General features: G+C 48.4%; 1 protein-coding gene across 1 annotated transcript in view; it reads left to right on the top strand.

Moving 5' to 3' along the window:
* Slc9a8 (solute carrier family 9 member A8) overlaps positions 1-15,307 on the top strand; it is a 53,897-nt gene extending 38,590 nt beyond the window's left edge. Inside the window, exons 9-14 of the mRNA XM_050120171.1 lie at positions 3,113-3,229; positions 5,672-5,754; positions 7,372-7,483; positions 9,882-10,102; positions 11,887-12,033; positions 12,629-15,307. Coding sequence (XP_049976128.1) covers positions 3,113-3,229; positions 5,672-5,754; positions 7,372-7,483; positions 9,882-10,102; positions 11,887-12,033; positions 12,629-12,736 — 788 coding nt within the window. The 3' untranslated portion in view covers positions 12,737-15,307. The remainder of the gene's footprint in view (positions 1-3,112; positions 3,230-5,671; positions 5,755-7,371; positions 7,484-9,881; positions 10,103-11,886; positions 12,034-12,628) is intronic.
* The last annotated feature ends 5,590 nt before the right edge of the window (positions 15,308-20,897 follow it).

The following is a 20,897-nucleotide window of genomic DNA, read 5'->3' on the forward strand; positions in this document are numbered from 1 at the left end:
TTTAGATTCCATTGTTAAATGAGTTGCATAGGTATAATACCTTAAACAATAGCAGAGGGGGCTGGAGAGATGGCACAATGGTTAAGAGCACTGGCTACTCTTCCAGAGGTCCTGAGTTCAATTCCCAGCAACCACGTGGTGGCTCACAACCATCTGTAATGAGATCTGGCGCCCTCTTCTGGCCTGCAAGCATATGCAGGCAGAATGTTGTATACATAAATAAATCTTAAAAAAAAAAATAGTAGAAACATAAGTATGTTCTAACAAATAACCTTAAATCTGTATAATATACAAAAAAATCCATACCAATGTGAAATATTTGAGACTACTGATTGTTTAAAAGTAGACTCAACAATTCACCCTTTTATCCCACCATTTCTATACTGTATCCCCCTTTATCCCTTCAGAAAGAGATCCCTGAATCTAATCTTTGTTTAGCTTTCTCCCTGACCATGACCAGTAACAATTTATAACCAACCCCCCAAATGATGACAAATATCTATAAACCCACCAAATGACCAAAATCCACCCATCCCACCTCTTGGGAATGCTAGACTGCTTCCTGTTGTCTGGGGGCTCTGGCATCTTTGGGGGACCCTGAGAAAATTAGGATAATGGTCAAGTCCTGGCGAATAGTTTGTGAGGGTGGACCATCTCAGCCAGCAGCCTTGAAGCTGTTCTGGGGCAGAACTCTGAGGAAATTGCAGCAGAGGCACTCTGAGAGGCTAGATCACCTAGGCCACTCATCTTCATTGGTATCTGATCCCCTTGCTCTGAAAACACACAAACCTTTAAAGGTAACATAATATCTATATTAACATAAGACGGACTATGTGCTGTACATAATCTAGCCGAAGATGAGTGTTTATTTCATGTTTGAGCAAGTAAAATATATGTCACGTTCTTGTAATTTTTTTAGGTTTATTTCTTTTTGTTTGTAACCAGAATTTTCAGAGGGTCTTCTCTGATCAAATCTGATCTCATTAACCTGGAATGAGTCCACAGCCTTTGATTTTCTGTGGAAACAAAAGCACAACCTCTTCCCCAGTGTAACATATATATTTTTTGACTTTCATTTTGAAGTTAAGACTTTTTTTTTTTGTACTTTTGAGACAGGGTTTCTCTCTGTAACAGCCCTAGCTATCCTGGACCTAGCTCTTGTGTAGACCATGCTGGCCTCGAACTCACAGAGATCCAACTACCCCTGCCTTCCTAGTGCTGGGATGAAAGGCATGCACCACCACCACCCATCTAAGATACTGTTAAAATATATAGGGTGGTTTAATTTAGCAGTCCCTTCTACAACCCAGTGTCTCTCATCAGCTGTTATCTGTTCATTATCATTTTAAAATTTCAAAATTAACAAAGTACCATATAAGGTCAAACTCCTATTTTATAATATTTCCCATCCTTACATGGATTATTCTTTTTATTACTTTACTTTTCTCTTAAAGGCTACTTTATTTTTTAATTATTTTTTATGATTGTCTATACCCTGCTTTTTTTTTTTTCTCCCTTTAAGCCTACACACATTGTTAAACACACTATAACCTGTTTAGAGGTTTTTCTCTTTGAATCTGCTTTACTGCGTATCTGTAATTTTTCTGTCTACATGAGCAAAACCTTAAGCCACTGCACAGCTTAGCTCATGGTGCACTAGTGATTCAAGCCCAGGGGCAGTGACTGAGAGATGCATCTCAGTACTGCGGCCTGCATGAGAGACTGTGGGACTAAGACGTCACGTTTGGCTCTGTTTTTGTGTGTTTGCAGCCTTTTTAAAAAGCTTTCTCAGGTCTTATTTTTTTTTAATTATTTGTTTATTTATTTATTATGTATACAATGTTCTGTCTGTGTATGCCTGCAGGCCAGAAGAGGGCGCCAGACCTCGTTACAGATGGTTGTGAGCCACCATGTGGTTGCTGGGAGTTGAACTCAGGACCTTTGGAAGAACAGGCAATGCTCTTAACCGCTGAGCCATCTCTCTAGCCCCCGCTTTCTCAGGTCTTATGTGGAAATATGTTCTCCACGTTGGGTGCCATATGTTGCAAGTCTTTCTCTGTCCTGGCAGCCAGCTCCCAAATCACAACAAGGATACTTCTTATTAATTATGAAATCTCATTCGATAACTTAGGCTTGTTTCTAACTAGCTCTTACAACTTAACCCATTTCTGTTAATCTGTGTGCTGCCCCAGGCTCGTTTACCTCATCCACATTCTGTCCATCTTGCTTTCCTGCTTCCTCCATGTCTGTCTCTTGACTTCTGTCTTCTTCCCAGCATCTTCTCTGCCCTGGAAATCCTGTCTAGCTATTAGCTTTTTATTAAACCAGTCACAGTGACACATCTTCACACAGTGTAAAGGAATATTCCACAACTGATGTTCAGTTCGTATCTCTCACTCATCCCTGACTGTTGTGGGAGCAGGGACTGCACCACTGCGGGAACTACAGCGTGGAGATGGGGAGCCACTTGGCCAATGTCACCAGCTGGCAGAGAGAGGCAAGGCCCTAGCCATTTCTCTGTAGCTTCTGAAAGGCCTCAGGATTATGTGTCTGCAGCCCCCCTTCTCTCTCTGCCTCTGTCTCCTCCTCATTTTGAGTTTCATGTAGCCCAGGCTGCCCTCAAACTTGCTATTTAGCCAATGATGACCTTGAATTTCTGACCTGCTGCCTACTTCCCAGTTGGTGAGATTGCCGGTGTGTGCCACCACATCTGGTTATGTACCACTAGGGATGGGACCCAAGACTTCTTGCATGCTAGGCAGACAGTCTACCAACTGAAACTGCATCCCAGTTTCTGTGGTCTTTTCTTTCCTTTTTGTGCACCTGGGTGCTTTGCCTGAGTGTGTGTCTTTGTACTGCTTGCAGAGCTGGTGCTCATGGAAGCCAGAAGAGGGTGTAGTGTCCTCTGGAACTGGAGTCACACATAGTTGTAAGCTGCCCTGTATGTGTTGGAAACCAAATGTGGATCCTGTGGAAGAATAGCCACTGCTTTTTACCTCTGAGTCATCTTTCCAGACCCTCCATTTTCTTAAAATCCTATTATTTCGGGTTCTGGGATCCAGGGAAGAGTCCCTGTGCTGTGTGTCATGTCTTCCCTCTGCCCTCTCTCCAGGCATCATGGCTATCCTGTTCTCTGGCATCGTGATGTCACATTACACACACCACAACCTCTCCCCAGTCACCCAGATCCTCATGCAGCAGACCCTCCGGACAGTGGCCTTCCTATGTGGTGAGTCCCACCTCTGAGTGTCCACACAAACTGGGATTCCTGCCCTGGTGGGGTGTAAGCTAGGATTTCTCCTTGGCAGTAGGGCCCAGAATCCTTCGAAGCCCAAGCAACTACCATGCTCCTAACTCCTGGGTTGGCTCCTGTGGTTTTGTGATTCCATAGAAAATGTATAATACTTAAGAAATGGACGTTTGGCCGGGCGATGGTGGCGCACACCTTTAATGCCAGCACTCAGGAGGCAGAGACAGGTGGATCTCTGTGAGTTCGAGACCAGCCTGGTCTACAGAACGAGTTCCAGGACAGGCTCCAAAGCCACAGAGAAACCCTGTCTCGAAAAACCAAAAAAAAAAAAAAATATATATATATATAAATGGACGTTTGGTGCCTGCAGTCTATGGCCAAAAATGGAACTGCTGCTGAACATTCCAGATGTTAATGTGGAGATCTCCACAGATGTTCCTTAGAGATGATGCTGAGGGTGGTCAAATGCCCCTACCCTTGAGTGGTGGGGTCTTAGGCTTTCCATCTAGGGGCACTGTGAGCTTCTAAATGAGGGCATCCTAGCCCTGGGGGAAATTCCAGAGCCGTGTTCCCCTGGGATGAATATGAGGCCTGTCAAGCAGTGACAGTTGGAGCTTCTTCCCCCCCATGTACCACATACCCACTCCTGTTCATACATGGAGTAAAGATGCTATCTTTAACCATCCCTCTAAACTGCTCAGGCGTGCATATGCACTGGGGCTAGACCTCAGCTGCAATTTTAGCATTCCCTGGTGTTGAAGGGCCTTGTTTCACTTTGGAGCCGGGGATGGCAGGGTTGTCTGCAAGGTAGGGAAGCTGGGTAAGGAGAGGCCAGATAGCCCATTGCCAAGGTACAAGCTAGGAGACAGTCCTCTAGTGCCCCAGTGGCTGTTTGATCCACAGCTCTCCCCCGTCCCCCCCCCCGAGACAGGGTTTCCTTGTGACTTTGGACCCTGTCCTGGAACTAGCTCTTGTAGACCAGGCTGGCCTTGAACTCACAGAGCTCCATCCGCCTCTGCCTCCCGACTGCTGGGATTAAAGGCATGCATCACCACCACCCAGCTGATCTGCAGCTCTTATCAGAAAACCTTGGCCAAAGGCTCTGACCTGGTCCTCACAGGGTGGAGCAGAGAACAGCACACCTCTTGGCTTCTGTTTTGTGCCCCTGACCAGCTCTAGTTAGTACTCAGTTCTGGGACTGTACATGCATACCATCTCCTCTGAAACTCCATCACAGCATCCATGGGAATTCACCAGGCGTGTGCTTTCTCCTGACCTGCTCTCCGTGAGGAGGTTAGTCAGCACACTAGGCTGCCTTCATGTAGCTTGCATTGCCAGAAGCAGCTTATGTGGCCACTCTGAAAGGATGGCTTAAGTCCACCACACTTCCCACTGCTAGGGAGAAGTGGAGTAGGCCTGAATGCACTGGCTTGAAGGATCGCACATTATTATATAAGGTGTCTCAGGGAGGGGAGGGACAAGCACCCTGCTAGTGCTGTGTTGAAGAATACACAAGCCACTGCAAACGCCACTGAAGTGACTTAAATAGCCTCACCAGCTGATGTGCACATTTTAAAATGCAATCCCTGTCTCCTTAGGTGTTGGGCTCTTCTTTTGGGCCCTGTAGTTTAATCAGGAGCCTGGAAATTTATGAGGTGCTCTTTTTAGCACACACAAGTGTTTGCACCAAGTGTGAATAATCCTGCAAATGGGTCCTTCCCACAAGCTAACCCTGTGGGTTTGCTGCCTCTTGAACCTCCAGCCAACATCAGTACATTCTGTCCACCAGTGGGTGCTGTCGGCACGATGAACTGGGAGGGAGTTAACTAAAGCCCCCTTTCTCACTTGTCATATGCACCTACATTCAAATGCTTGGAATTCCTGCCACTTTGAGCCATGTAGGACCCTGACTGATTCAGTGTTCAGCAGATACATGGGTGGGAGCTTGTTTATTTGCATACAGTATCTGACAGCTTACTCATTATGTTGGGAAATTGTCAATAGCAGAGACACATTGCCTATGTGACAGTAAAGGGGGAAGCTGGTCATGGTGGTTCGCACCTGCAATCCCAGCACTCAGATTGCATCTAGGCCAGCCTGGGCCAGATAACAAGACCTCATCTCAACCCATCTACCCCCATCTAGGCCAGCCTAGGCCAAATAGCGGGACCTCATCTCATTCCATCTACCCCGCTCCCCCAAAAAAATACTAAGTACAAAGTAAAAAATAAATAAATAAATAAATAAATAAATAAAAATAAAAAAAAATAAAAAAAAAAAAGTCTAACCACAGTATCTAGTGCAAGATATTTCCAGAAAATAAGATGGCTGTTGGTGTGGCTTTGGGAATGCCTGCTTAAGTTACTACTGGATTTTAAGAAAGGAACTGGGGTGAATAATCCATTCTTTGATTTCTTTCAGAAACATGTGTGTTTGCATTTCTTGGCCTGTCCATTTTTAGTTTCCCTCACAAGTTTGAAATTTCCTTTGTCATTTGGTGCATAGTAAGTATTTTCTTGTTTTTATTGAATGTTTATTGTTAGAATATCAACTACATGGTCTGGAACCATCTATATAACTGTGACCAGTTCAGAGCCGACAACTACGAGACATGGTTCTATTGAAAATGTCTTTTCTTTAAAAAATCCCAGACATAAGCATCTGGACATTTTACATTTTCAGTGTCCTTGAATGGTGTGGTCGCCTTCAAACAGTACAGTCTTAGCCAGAGCATGTCAGTGGGTGCCCATATCCCCAGCACTTGGGAAATGGAGGCAGGAGGATTAAGAGTTTAAGTCCAGCTGGGTGTGATGGTGCACGCCCTTAATCCCAACACTTGGGAAGCAGAAGCAGGCAGATCTCTGTGAGTGTAAGGACACCCTCGTCTGTGTAGCAAGTTCCAGACTACATACACAATGAGACCCTGTTTCAAGAAAAGACAATAAAAAAGTTTTTTAATGATTTATTTATTTTTATTTTTTGTACACTGATGTTCTCTCCAGGCCCCCAGGAAGAAGTCTTAAGGGCAGTTTTAACTACATGGCACGTTCAAGAACAGCCTAGGCTCACAGGCAGAACCTGCCTCAAAGGAAAGGAGAATTGTGTTCAACTGCACGAGACCCCAGTTTTCTTGGGTCCTTTTGACTCTTTCCCGTTCCCATGTGACCTTCATTTAGAGTGGCTGCCTGCCTATGTCAGTCTGTCCTGTGAGCACAGGTCTGGGGGAAAGCCTTGGGAAGGCCTTTCACAGAAACTCTGACAGTTTCTGAGTTGCTGGGATCTAACCCAGGGCCTTGTGCAGAAGCAGATGCTTGGAGCACAGCCCTTACCCCAGCTCCTTGGAGCTGTGGTTGGTTAAAGTAGGAGGCTTTACCCCACAATAGGCCCAGGACTTGAGCCACCTTTGTGCTCCCAGGTAGGCCTCACTCAGCCTGTCCTCCTTGCTCTGAGGAGCCAGACCCCAGAGCAAAGGCAGAAGTACCTGTGTCCCCTTCCCCACAGTGCCACAGTGGGGAGGATTAGCATAAGCCCACCCCATTATGGATTCCTTTTTGTCTCTAGGCCCCACTGGGAGCCTGGTGGTGCTGCCTTTGTTCTGAGGCTGTGTGACTAAAACCTAGGATGATGCTTCTAGCCTCTTCTAGCATCTGAGACAAAAGGTCGGACTGAAAAGCTCCACCCAGGCTGAGCCAGGGCAGCAGCACACGTGTGAGGCTCTGACTGTCAGAGCCTCTCTAGCTGAAGACAGGACTACCTTAGATGGGTGTGTTACACTGATGTTGGGGTCTCTCTAGCTGAAGGCAGGACTACCTTAGACGGGTGTGTTACACTGATGTTGGGGTCTCTCTAGCTGAAGGCAGGACTACCTTAGACGGGTGTGTTACACTGATGTTGGGGTCTCTCTAGCTGAAGACAGGACTACCTTAGACGGGTGTGTTACACTGATGTTGGGGTCTCTCTAGCTGAAGACAGGACTACCTTAGACGGGTGTGTTACACTGATGTTGGGGTCTCTCTAGCTGAAGGCAGGACTACCTTAGACGGGTGTGTTACACTGATGTTGTCCTGAAGGTGCAGTGGATTCCGCCTGCATTGAGCACATTGATACATTGATATCAACAGGTATTGGTACTGTTTGGCAGAGCTGTCAACATCTTCCCTCTGTCCTACCTGCTGAACTTCTTCCGAGATCACAAAATTACCCCCAAGATGATGTTCATCATGTGGTTCAGTGGTGAGTGGCAGCCAGGGTGGGCGGGCCTAAACCTGGGCTGCATACATGGGCCCCTGGCAAGCCAGGCTCCAACAGGTGTTACCAGATGGCACCTTGTCACAGCACCATGAAGTGGTTGGCCCTTTTCCAACTCTGGAATGAGGATGCTCAGGTTCCAGGAGGGCAAAGATGATGCCTAACATCCAGGAACCCTTGGAGGCAAAGCAAGAACCTGTCCAGCTCCATGCACAGCCTTGGCAGGCCTGTGTAGCATGGTGTGTGGGGTGGGGTGGTGCTGAGCATGGGGATTCAACCATGGTCTCCTGATGCTATCCAGTTACTACTTCTGCTGCTGCAAGGCCCATAGCTGAATCTTGAGCCTTGCAGCTTCCTGTCAATCACACCTCTCTACTTTCTCAAGACTAAAGTGACTTCATCAATATTCAGCTCTAAAGCACCAGTCCCTTAGGAACTTTAACTCTCTGGACTCTTCCTATTTAAGTCATTAGTCAGGTGTGGAGGCTCGGGCCATGATCCCAGCAGGGACAGGCAGATCTCTGAGTTCCAGGCCAGCCAGGGCTACAGAGTGAGACCATCTCAAAAAATAAAACAAGTAAATATAACTGAATATTTCCATCTGGGTTAAAGTGCTTCATAATGTTCACTACAATTTGCCTCATAATTCTTTTTCTTCAGCCGGGCAGTGGTGGCGCACGCCTTTAATCCCAGCACTTGGGAATTGGGAGGCAGAGGCAGGAGCTAGTGCCAGGACAGGCTCCAAAACCACAGAGAAACCCTGTCTCGAAAAACCAAAAAAAAAAAAAAAAAAACATTCCATTAAAGAATTCTTTTAAAAAGATATTGAACTAACTGACCAACAAACAAAAGTCTTAGTCCAAATTACTATAATGCCAGCTACTTGGAAGAACAGGGCAGATGGATTTCTAGCTTGAATCCAACCTGAACCCCTGTCTCACATAAACATGTAGAGGTCTAGCTGACCCGAAACTTGCAATGGAGTCTAGGTTTGAACTTGCAGCCATTCTCCTTGCCTCTGCCTTCCAAGTGCTGGAATTATCATTTAAACAGTTAATGTCTCCTCCCAGTCAAAACCAAGGCTACTCTCCCAGCCCCAGCTCCTCACTCTGTCCTCATTTTCTCCACCTCTGTTCCCGTCTGCTGTGCTGGCCTTGGCCCTAAGCAGCTCTCCAGTGGCTTCTGCAGAATCAACCCATGACCTAGTGTATCTGCTGGGCTTCAGGCTCCCTCTTCCCACTACTGTTGCCAGTATACCTAAGACACCTCCCCAGCCTCCCACTCAGCCCTTCCCACACCGACCCCAGACAGGGGCATCCTGGGTCCTGGCCCCACCTCTTTCTGAACCCGTGTACTGACAGTATTGGACTTCCTGATCTGGCCTTTCCATCTGTCCAGCTCTCCAAACCAGCCCTTCCTTTGGAACCCAGTTCCTACTCCTTTCTACTTCTGGGTGTCATGGGCCACAGCGAGTTCCTTGAGCCAGAGCCCACTGCCTGCCTGCTGCTTGGCTTGCCCTCCCTTCCTTGGGAAGCAGCACGGTGGATTGGTATATATCGCTCCCTTCCTAGCCCTGCTAGGTATATGTGCACACTGAGCCTGTCACGTGTCAGGTCCCCTCATCCTGTGACCCTTGTAGGTTTGGAGAAGAGCTCGCCCTGCTTCTATCTCTGAATCCTGGCCTCCTGGCCATCTCAGGTCTGGACTCCTGCAGCAGCCAAGCTTCTCAGAGCCCCCGCCCTCCCCCCACCCCCACCCCCTTACATGTCTGAGCTGCCCCACTGTGGTCTCTTTTCCCAGTGACTCTTCTGAATTTAGTGTTGTGTTTACTGACCTAGCTGCTCTGGGAGCTTCTGGAGGCTCAGGAGCCTCTGCTCTGTGTGTATGGTAGAGAGCAACTGGCTCCACCCTAGTCCTGTCATCATTGCCAGTAAGCTCTACCGGTAGGAGAGTCACTAGGCAAATCATACTCTCACTGCTGCCTGGGTCTGCTGCACTTTACTCTAGGCTGGTCCCCGCCTGGGCGCTGTGGAGAATGGCAGCACCTGCTAGGCAGGTTTCTGTGACAGACAGCCCTGTCTGTGCACAGAACACCTAGTTGGGGGTCTGGGGCACCCAGGTAGGACTCAGCTACCATCTCTGTCATATGACAGATCTGATGAGTCCCCAAGTACACGTGCTACACAGTGCCATGGCTGTGGTCACCTTGCCTGGAACCAGCCCATGCAGAACACACAAGGGACTTGAACCTGTCTGCCCTGCTACCTCACACCCTAGGCCATTTCTGCAGGTCCTGCTGTTAGTGGTGCTAAGCTAGAGCCACTTTCTTCTCTCTCCTCTCCCTGCTTCTGGCTTGGCCCTGAATCTCCATTTACCGTTCCAGGCCTTCGAGGGGCCATCCCCTATGCCCTGAGCTTGCATCTGGGCCTGGAGCCCATGGAGAAGCGGCAGCTCATCGGCACCACCACCATTGTCATTGTGCTCTTCACCATCTTGCTCCTGGGAGGCAGCACCATGCCTCTCATCCGCCTTGTGGACATTGAGGATGCCCGGGCACGCCGCAGGAACAAGAAGGACGTCAACCTCAGCAAGACTGAGAAGATGGTTAGTGCGGCTGTGGGCCCTGTGGCCTGTGCCAGGGAGAGCAGGTCAGGCTCTTGCACATGCATTTGCTTCCCCCAGGGTCAGCAGTGCAGGCCTGAGAACAGGTGCGGCAACATGACTCTCTGGGGTAGGGTGTGTGCCAGCCTTGTGACCTACTGATGCCATCTGTAGCGCAGGACATTTGAAGTAGAGCCTGGTCCTATGCCAGAGTCCTGGGAGAGTGCCTCAGCCTCCAGGAGCTGAGCCAGAAGCCCAGGTCAGGGACCAGATGGTTTCAAAATTAGGTATTCTTCAGTATGCATTTATACCTCTCGATAGGGACCGAGAGGATGATGGCTTTAGCTCAGGGGTCAGCTCAAGGTGGCATCCTCAAGGACACAGGGGTCATGGTTTAGGGGTAGAGGGGTTCAGGGCCCAGACATTGGAAACTGAGGCTTCTGTGCCCCCTTGCACATCTCTGCTTCCTGTGAGTCACCTCCTGCTGCTTACTCTCAGGCTGGGACCACCTTGCATTGGCTCCCTGCCCTTCCTTCCTCATGGCAGCAACCCTGACTCCTGACCCACCCTTCCACCCATCCTCTGCATTCTGAGGTGCATTTCCTTTTAGTCTCCCTCTTTGAGGAAGATGTCAGTAACTTGGGTCAGTCATCAAAGTGCTATCTGGAATGGGAGAGTCAGGGCCATTGGTCCAGGGCCTTTCCTCTAGGTAGCCAGCCTTGGACTCTGCAGGTCCTTCTCATGCTCAGAGCCCTTTCTTCCCATCTTCTGGCTAACCAGTTTACTTGGGGTTGTGTTGTGATTTTTACTTTTTTATTCTTGTTGTTTTTGTTTCCTTATTTTCAACTTTTTAAAAGTCTGTATCTGTCTGTGTATATGTAAGCTGTGTGTGTGCTCACCTGTGCGGTGCTCACCTATGCGCGCACGTGTACATGTACTCATGCCCATGAATGCAATAAGAAAGCATTAGATCCTCCAGAACTGGAGCTACAAGCAATGATGAGCTTAACATGGGTACTGGGAACTGAACTGCAGTCCTCTGGAAAAGCAGCAAGCATTCAGAATGACTGAGCCATCTTTCCAGCCCATTTTTGTGTTTTGATATGGGCTCACTGTAGATTAAGCTGGGCTTGACTGTGTTGTGGCTACAGCCGCCTTGCAATGTTTTTGCCTCTACCTCCCAAGTACTGGGAATTACAGATGGGATCCTTGTGTAGGCTGACATTTTTGCCAAGGCTACAGTCCCTCTTGAACAACCATAACAGTGTTGTGGCTAAGGCACTTGGACTCTACAGGAAGCAGGGACTTTCATAGTCCCCAGCCTGCAGGTGAGAAGGACACCGAGGCATGAAAATGGTTCCAGTCAGAGCCTGCACTCACCGACAGATGTTCTAACTAGGTTTTGAGAGGAGAGTCGCCAAACCAGCAACAGTATAGGAAGTTAGTAAGTGTGCAGATGTGGTAGCCTTCTCCCTAACCTGCTGTCGCAGGAATTACAGCTGGGGCTGAAATGTGTAGCATCTTCAGGGCCCTCAGACCCCAGAGATTGACCTTGCACTCCTTCACTGTCCTCTGCACTGTAGGCCCAGGCACGCAGGGCTTTACAACTTTGGAGACTCCTATGCTCCAAACTTGTCATTGGACCTCCCTGCAGAGAGTAAGCTTTGCGAGCCCTTTGGTGATCACCTATACTAGGGTAGCATGTGTTAGGGGTGGCATTCTGGAAGGAAGGCAGAGTGGGGGCTCCCAGGGAAGTGCCTGCTCACACTGCCAGCTCTGTCACACAGGGCAATGCCATTGAGTCAGAGCACCTGTCTGAGCTCACTGAGGAGGAATATGAAGCCCACTACATCAGACAGCAGGACCTCAAAGGCTTCATGTGGCTGGACGCCAAGTACCTGAACCCCTTCTTCACACGGCGGCTGACACAGGAGGTGGGCATATCAGGAATCCCTTGCCTCCCATCAGGCCTGCAGTGGCCAGGGGTGGGGAGGGAAGTCACTGCTGGAGGCTAGTAAGCTGCCTAGCTCTGACCCTGCTGCCTTTCCTTCGCTGCACGCCTTGGAAGATGGCTAACAACAGTTTAGGTTTCCCTGCTGCCCTCAGGGACATGAATCAGCTTCTGATGCTGAGCCAAGAAGTCTTAGATCAGCCTGTGACCCTGGCCCTCCAGGTACTGACTGCAGCTGCCTCCTCCAGGAATGGCAGGCTCTCCTGGCTGCTCTCCCTCTCTCCACAGCAGCCCCTCACACCCCCAAGACCATGTCCTCCAACAGCTAAGCAGCAAAGCATGTTATCTCATTTGACAGCATGGAAAAGTGAGGCCCAGGGAAAGCTCACATGCACAGGGCAACATGTTCCAAAGCTGGCAGACGAGGCTTACCTAATTCCTAAGGCTGAGTTCCTAAAATGCCATTTCCCCTCCATCCCTCAGTTCTCAGCAGGCCCTCCTGTTACCTCCAACCCATAGCTTCACAGCAGCCTCTTGTTTCCTGACCTTGTCACTGACGCTTACCTGTCTTGCTCCAGGACCTCCACCATGGGCGCATCCAGATGAAAAGCCTCACCAACAAGTGGTATGAGGAGGTCCGCCAGGGCCCATCGGGCTCTGAGGATGATGAGCAGGAGTTGTTCTGAGCCCACGCTGCTCTAGGCCGAGAAGATGATGCCTCATGCAGCCTCCTCAGAACACAGGATGGTAGGTTGAGGGCTAGTCTTAGCTAGGAAGCCTCAGGCCCTTGGAGAGTGCTGACTTTGGGAATGTGACTGGCCTCCATGGCTCACGAGCCAGACCTGCCCCGGTGTTGTTTCTGGGCCTGCAGAGCAGAGGAGGGCAGCGGCCAGCCTCCTTCCTGCTTCTGTGCCAGGGCCAGAGAAAACTTGGGAGGCTGGCTTGCTCAGCTCACACCGTGCCAGGGCCACACCTTCCTCACACCTCTGGAGCAGCTGTTGGCAGGCACATCTGCTGTTTGTCTCTGCATTGTCAAGGTGCCTTGGTGGTGGTGGTGGCGGCGGCGGCGGCAGCAGTCTCAGGCCTGGTGCCAAGGCTGAGAGACTTTAAAAGCCCCACAGTCCCTGTCCTGTGTCCCCAAAAAGAAAGGCTGAAGGACCTTTTTCTTGCCATGGAACTGGCACCTCTCAGGCCTGCCTTTGGGCAGACAGCTGCAGCCCTCTTATGGGCATACTGCAAATGTTTACACTGGTGCCTGGTAGGGATCAGCCTGCAGGCTTCTAGGAAAGGTGTTGTTGGCCTATCCCCCGGGTTTGGATGGACTATTCTCCAAAGAGACAAAGGGGGTCTTTTGACCCTGGAAGCACAGAATCCTTGGGGGCACCTTTCCCAAATGTTGGAGCTTCTTCTATATCCTCTCTCCTCTTCACCACTGCCTCCTCCCTCACCTTGTCCTCTGCCCTCCGTGCCAGGACCCCAGATATCCAAGACACTGGGGCAGGGGCCAGAGTACAACCGCTGAGGCCAGGGCTCCCTACTCCAGCCAATTGCCTCTTGGGATGCCAGTGACTTTGGGTCACACAAACACACTCCCATGCATGTGTCAGTGTAAGGCGTGCTGGATCACACCACAGGCAATGGTTACTGCCTGATATCCTCCCCTTCCATGGCCCTTCAGCAACTACTCATGTGGCCATAGTACTTCCTTGCACCCCAGGTGGCTTAGTTGTTGTGTATGGCCTTGTCCTCACAATGGGGACACAGTGGGCCTGAGTGGGCTAGTTGCAGGTGTTTCCCACCTCAGGTGCTATGGTTCTGCTGTTAAAAGACAGTTCTCCACCTCACTTGCTGCAGAAGGTAGCAGAGTTGGAAGCATGTAGTTTGTTTCTGTACATAAGGTCACTTATCCTTGGCATAGCCAAGATACGGTCCTCTTGTCTCTCACTTTAACCCTGGAGCTGGAGCCACCTGTGACCTTGTGTAATTTGGGGTGGGACTGAGGTCAGGCTGGATTCTTCTCTTTCCAGAACTCAGGCTCAGTCTCTAAGATGGAAGTTGCTTTCCAAGCTCTCAGTGCTTTCCTTGAGCAGTGAGGCACCGGGGTGTCACTTACTCAGCCCTTGTCACCAGGTCTCTGACACGGCACTCTTGGCCAAGACATGAAGTGATCTTCTGGGAACTTGGTGGGAGGACTGTTGCACCAGCCCTGAACACCAGCAGGCACCTCTGCCCCTTCCTGGGGAGTGTGGGCTGAAGTTCCTGGTGGCGCATCCCTGCAGTGTGTATGAGCCAATTCTTGGGATCAGTGACCTGCTTTCTGCAGTGTTAAGGTCACAGTGTTCCTCTGAACAGCCTCCAGCACTTTGGGGTGAAACCTGACAGGCTGACGGCCTGATGTGCAGATTCCTTTCTGTGCAGTAGAATGCCAAGACTGAGCAGAGAAGCCTTCTTAAAACCCACCCTAAGGACTACTAGGTCTACATGTCCATGGTAGGTTCTGAGCTGGGTGGCTGCTGCCCAGACCCCTCCCCCTTAGCTGTGGCGGTACATATGGTAGAGGTCAGCTGTTCCTGGCTCCCATGTGAGGAGGAATTCAGTAGCTGTCTGCCATCCGTGAGGTTTCTAAGATGCCACATGGAGACAGAAGCCCTTCCCATTCTCTCAGAAATAGCAGCTTGATTTCTCTGCTGGCTGGTGCCCAGGAAACCAGGTCCAAGCGGTGGCAGTGGCAAGTCACTGGGTTCTCTCAGGGTCCCAGAGCCAGGCTGTGTTACCTAAAACTGAATGGTAGGAGGGAGGGAGGGCCTTGTAGTGCCCCTGCTTCTCCACCTAGCCCTCCCACCTGCCCACCCAGTTTCAGACGAGGGAGGGGCTATGGCCTCACCAAGGCACGATCATGTGCAGTCATGGTGGGACAGGCCACTGTTGGTAGCTGTAGCCCTGATCTCCAGCCATGGTACTGGGTGGGGACTGGTGGAGTCCCCTACTTTACCAGAGAGGCTAAAGGCTCTCTTCACAAGCCTGGGTTCCTTTCTTCTCTGACAGTGGAAGATTTTGGAAGAGCAACGTTTCTGTTGTTTGGGGAGGCAGGTGGGAGCCATGTGTGTGAAGTCCCTGGGACCTGAGGGACCCTTTGCTGCTTTCTGGAAGGGGTCTGGGCCTGAGCAGTGCGAATTGTATCACTCTGCTGGAGTCCCCCTCGCCTGCCTGCCTCCCTCCCCTCACCATGTCCCTGAATAAAAGGCTGTGGAACCAGAGCTGCTCAGTTGTGTCAGTGACTTTGCAAAAGCTGGGTTTGCACACTTCTGGATGTGGCTTTGGGTCCCCACAGCTCTCCAGGACAGCATTAGGCATGTTCCAAGAAGTGCAATGTTTAAGAGTACATCTCTGGTCCTCAATGAGCCACATGCGAGGCAGAATGCTATTAACCATGGCTTCCTCCCAGAGCTCCAGGCCTCTCAGTGCCTGCTGCTGCTTGGTTGCCCGTTGATTTTACAGCTGTCTACCTGCAGAAAAATGGAAAACTTCTGAATTAAATCCACATGACTGAGGAGCCAGAGCCTCTCTGATCCTCAGCTCATGAAGGGAGGCCTTATGTAAGGTCCTGTGCATGCACACACAGGGCAAAAACCAATTTCCTGGTTTCTAGCTCTGAGATTTCCCCCACCCCCAACAGCAGCTGAGAGACTGAAGGGGCACCCATATCTACCTGGCACCAGCTGCAGGCTGACGATGTACCAAGGGTGCAGGACACGAGGGCCCCTCTGTAGCCTGGGCCCTGTCAGGGAAAGCTGCCCTAGTGTGCCATCTCCCAGCGCAGTAACTTAATTAGCTTAAGTCAGGGAACACACAGGTGAGCAACAGACCAAAGTCTCAGGGTGCCCTGGCCTTGAAGATGACGAGTTTCTCTGAGTAGTACCAGCCTGGAGGAGAGGGCTCAGTCCCACTGAAAGATAACCTGGGCAACTCCAGAGAAAGCCCTCAAGGTAGAGGGGAGAAACAGGAAGAAATAACTTGCTCTGAGACCAGAAGCAGTGGAGAAAAGGGTCCCAGAGCCTCCAAACCATCCCATGAAGGAACTTAGTCTGAGGAAGAGTATGCACACTTAGTGCACGCTAAAAACATCCTGTATTGGGTGTGGTGGTGCATGCCTTCGATCCCAGCACTTGGGAGACAGAGGCAGAAATCTGAGTTGGAAGCCAGCTTGGCCTACATAGCAAGTTCCAGGCCAACCAGGGCTACACACTGTGCTGCCAGACATACTGGTGTATAACCATAATCAACACTAAAGAGGCTGAGACAGAAAGATGGCCTCAATTTTGAGCCATCCTTGATTAGACAAAATTAGTCCAAAAAAAGGCAAAGCAGAAAAGACACACATACTACAAACTACACTTGAGTTCTCCGTGGTGTCTCTGGGCCTCTGGCTTTGATGGGTCTCTGAAAAGCTAGGCCCAGTCCCAGGCCAGCACTCCTGTCAGTCCCTTTGTTGAGGAAGGCCTCAGACCCAGTGTAGCAAGAGAGAGCAGCACTCATGGTTCCTCCCCTTCTATGCAGGTGTAAAACTTGGACTTATGGCAGCCATTCTGAAGCCCAGAAGGGAGGTTTCGTGAGGATGGCAGAGCATTTTTTTTTGGTTTGTGTTTTGAGACAGAATTTCTCTGTGTATTCCTATCTGTCCTCAAATTCAGAGATCCACCTGTCTCCTGAGTGCTGGGCTTAAAGGCATGTGCCACTATGAGCTGGAATTACAGGTAGTGGTGAGCCACGAAAGAGTGGCAAGCAGTCTCCACCAAGACACCTCTAGTCCCACATCTGGCATTCTAATGTGCGTTTGGGGAACAAATCGGGTTTTTATAATCGAGGCAAACATTTAACCAAATGAGCCATCTCCCCAGAACAGTTTGTTTCACATGCAGCTACGGTATGGTGATAGGTATTTAAAATTCAAGCATTTGGGAGGCTGAGGCAGGAGGATTGCTTCAAGTTTGAGACCAGCCTGGGCTCCATAAACACCAGCTAACAATGATTAGAGAGACATTCTTGCAAAAATCAGAAAATGTTTATGTGGTTTGTGTGTTCCTTCAGTTCAGCGTGGTTTTTCACGTCTAGATTCACACCACCACAGGGAGTCCTTTTCTAGAAGAGACAGCAATGATCCAGTTGCTAACAGAACTGGAGTGCCCACGTTAGCATTGAGTGAAATTACAGCTAAGTAGGGAATAGTGGCCTCAATGGCCTCACCATGCCTCCTGCTGAAGCAGTCTGTCTGTCTCTCTGAACACTGGCTGTTCTCACAGAGGACTGGGCTCCAGTCCCAGCAGATCTGGCTCTCAGCCAGCTACCTTAACTCCAGTTCCAAGGGATTCCATGCCCTCTTCTGGCCTCAGTGGGCACTGCATGCATATAATACACAAACATACAGACAGACAAAAATACCCAAACATAAAAAAAAAAAAAGCAAATATTTGGGGCGGGGGGGGGGGTAGGTGGCTGTAGAGATGGCTCAGGTTATTAAGTCCTGAGTTCAATTCTCAGCAACCAAATGGCTCACAACCGTCTACAATGAGATCTGGTGCGCTCTTCCAGCATGTAGGCAGAACACTATACCAGAAAAAAATAAGATTTTAAGCCAGGCAGTGGTGGTACACACCTGTGATCCCAGCACTCGGGAGGTGGATCTTTTTGAGTTCAAGGCCAGCCTGGTCAACAGAGCAAGTTCCAGGACAGCCAGGCTACACAGAGAAACACTGTCTCAAAATAAATAGATTAAAAAAAAATTCTTTTAGAAACAAACAAGCCTTACACACATAAATTAGAACTGGACCACTGCATGACCCACTATCCCACATCACCCTCCTCCACCTGTCCACACAGACCCTGAAATGTTGCCAGTGAAGACTGGAGTGTCAGAACCAGGCTATGCTTCACTTATGCACTAAGCTGGCCCACTGTAAGGAAGGGCTTGTCCTCCGCCCACAGTGTCACCTGGGAACAATGCATGCCTATAGGAAGGAATCGGGGAGGGTCTAAAACATGTGACAGCAGGATTGGACTAAGCAAAGCTCAGACACTGGTAAGCCTGTCAAACCAGCTTCTGTGAGACTCACTATATCCATGGGCTCTGGGTTTAACTGATACCACACCTCAATGAAGGTGGAGAGCTATCACACCAAGGGCTTACACATATGCATGTGCACGTGTAAACATGCATACATACAGAGGCGGTGGTGGCGCACGCCTTTAATCCCAGCACTCGGGAGGCAGAGGCAGGCGGATCTCTGGGAGTTCGAGGCCAGCCTGGTCTACAAGAGCTAGTTCCGGGACTGGCACCAAAGCTACAGAGAAACCTTGTCTCGAAAAACCAAAAAGGGGGCTGGAAAGATGGCTCAGTGGTTAAGAGCACTGCCTGCTCTTCCAAAGGTCCTGAGTTCAATTCCCAGCAACCACATGGTGGCTCACAACCATCTGTAATAAGGTCTGGTGCCCTCTTCTGGCCTTCGGCATACACACAGATAGACTATTGTATACATAATAAATAATAAATAAATATTTAAAAAAAAAAAGAAAAACAACAACAACAACAAAAAAAACACCATGCATACATACATACCTCTCTCGCACAACAGAAAAGGCCCTGCAGGGCAGCCTCGGTAGCAAAGGCATCTTAGAGACACATCAGTCTGGGCTGGCACAGACTAGTTGAGCAGCACATCACTTGTCTAACATACCATAGGCCCTGACTTCAACACCGCCCCCACCCCAGAATGTGATGGACTTGAGCTTGATGGAAACAAAAACACACATGAAACAATTTTTAAAATTTTGTGTGTGGGTGTTTTGCCTGCATATATGTGTGTATGCCATGTGCATACTTGGTGCCTACACCAGAGGCCCGAAAAGGGTGTTGAGAATTGAACCTGGGTCCTTGGAAGGAACAGCCAGTATTCTTAACCATTTTTTTTTTTTTTTCCCAAGACAGGGTTTCTTTATGGTTTTGGAGCCTGTCCCGGAACTAGCTCTTGTAGACCAGGCTGGTCTCGAACTCACAGAGATCCACCTGCCTCTGCCGTTCCTGCGGAGACCAGGAAAGCAGAAGCGAGGGCTGGGAGCCTGCTCGCCAAATTTATAGGCAAACTTTAGCCTGAAGCGAACACGCCCCCCTAAGGAGTGGGACTTATCCCTACATCTCCCCTTTTTGTCTAAATAAGACAGAACTAAACCAAATACAACTATATACAATAATAACAAATAATAAATATAACAAACAATATTGAGAATCAAAAGTTTTGCTAAACATTCTATCTCAAGGAGTCTAAATAATGTAGAGAGTAACTACAATTATATAATCTTCAACTCCATCAAAGATCCGAGAAGGGAATAAATATTACTTAACAAACGAGATATATCCAAAATGTGTAACAATTGACAGAGACAACTGACTACCTGGGCAATCACCCAAAGTCTCATTTGCAATGTTGAGTCAACCAACTTTGGCTAAGGCCTAACATAACTGACATACCATTATTAAAGGCAAGGAACTTTTCAAAACTATCTTACCCTGTCTAGGCAGGATATGACAGTCCTGTTTTATCCATTGATGCACGCTCTGTATCTCTGTCAGTGGTTGAGCTATGGGCTTTTCTTAACCCAAAGGCCAGTTCTGCCAAGAAGACAAGCTCCCAGTGGAGTGTCTTTGGTGCTCAACATTCTCTCGGGAATAGAGCGGTGTTGCCAGGAGCAATTGTGTCTCACTATCACGAAACTCTGAGTTATATTAAAGGCCATTTTCTACAGCTCTTCGATGAGGTTGAAGATTATCTATCTATACTGAGTATAATCTCTATATATCTAAAGAACCTGATTAGTCTAATTATAAATGACAAACTTAGATGACTATTAATCTATATAATTCTCAATATCTATCTAACTTAAAGACTAAGACAATAAACAACTGTGTAACAAATGAAGATAATGACCTCCAAATATAAACACTGTACAGATATACATTGCAACATGGTAAATATATATCAATACACAAACATTATATAAGTATCTTAATCAGAGGTAGAAATGTACACTGCAATATGGTAAATATATACAATATATATATATATATCAATACAATATATGTCAATACATAAAAATGTTTTAAACAGGTAGAAACATGCATGCATACAATAGTCATTATAATTTAACTTTATCAATATACAAGAATTGATACCAATATATTTGTCTAAAAGCAGTAACTCACAATTATAAATCTATTATCCCATCATCCCTCTTTTTTTTTTTTTTTCCAAAATGATCCCTGAGCTTATAAAATTCCTCCCCCAACCTCCCAACCCCTAAATGATGTCCCTAAACCCAGGGGCAAACTTTACTGGGAGAGGGGACATAGTCCTCTAGAATTACTTCCAGCTGTCATGGGGGCGACGTTCTTTCTGGGGGATCCTGTGAAAGTAAAATGATGGTTAAATTTCAAGATCAATGTCTTTTAAAATTGCAAATAGTCTCTGAGTATTTTGTGGAGGTCTGGCCAGAATGTTGTACAAGATGTGCACCCATTTCAGCTAACCAAATTGGGATCGTCTTGTGCAGCTGGTACCCAAAACAGGTCTTGTAGTAGCGCTATCAGTATCATGACGTCATATCAACCAGGTAGAGTTGTTGTTGTGGGGCCCCATCTTCTTCCTGGAAACTTCAAATGTCACTTCAGGAAAGACTCATTGTTCATTGTGAAAAACTTAAACATTAATCATATAAACATATATAGACATACATATATATATTCAATTAAAGGCATGATAGATATATTCAATGAAAAGTATGATAGATATGAAGAAA

This window comes from Alexandromys fortis, unplaced genomic scaffold, assembly GCF_014885135.2.
Source record: "Alexandromys fortis isolate MF-2015 unplaced genomic scaffold, M_Fortis_MF-2015_v1.1 scaffold_141, whole genome shotgun sequence".
Lineage (NCBI taxonomy): Eukaryota > Metazoa > Chordata > Mammalia > Rodentia > Cricetidae > Alexandromys > Alexandromys fortis.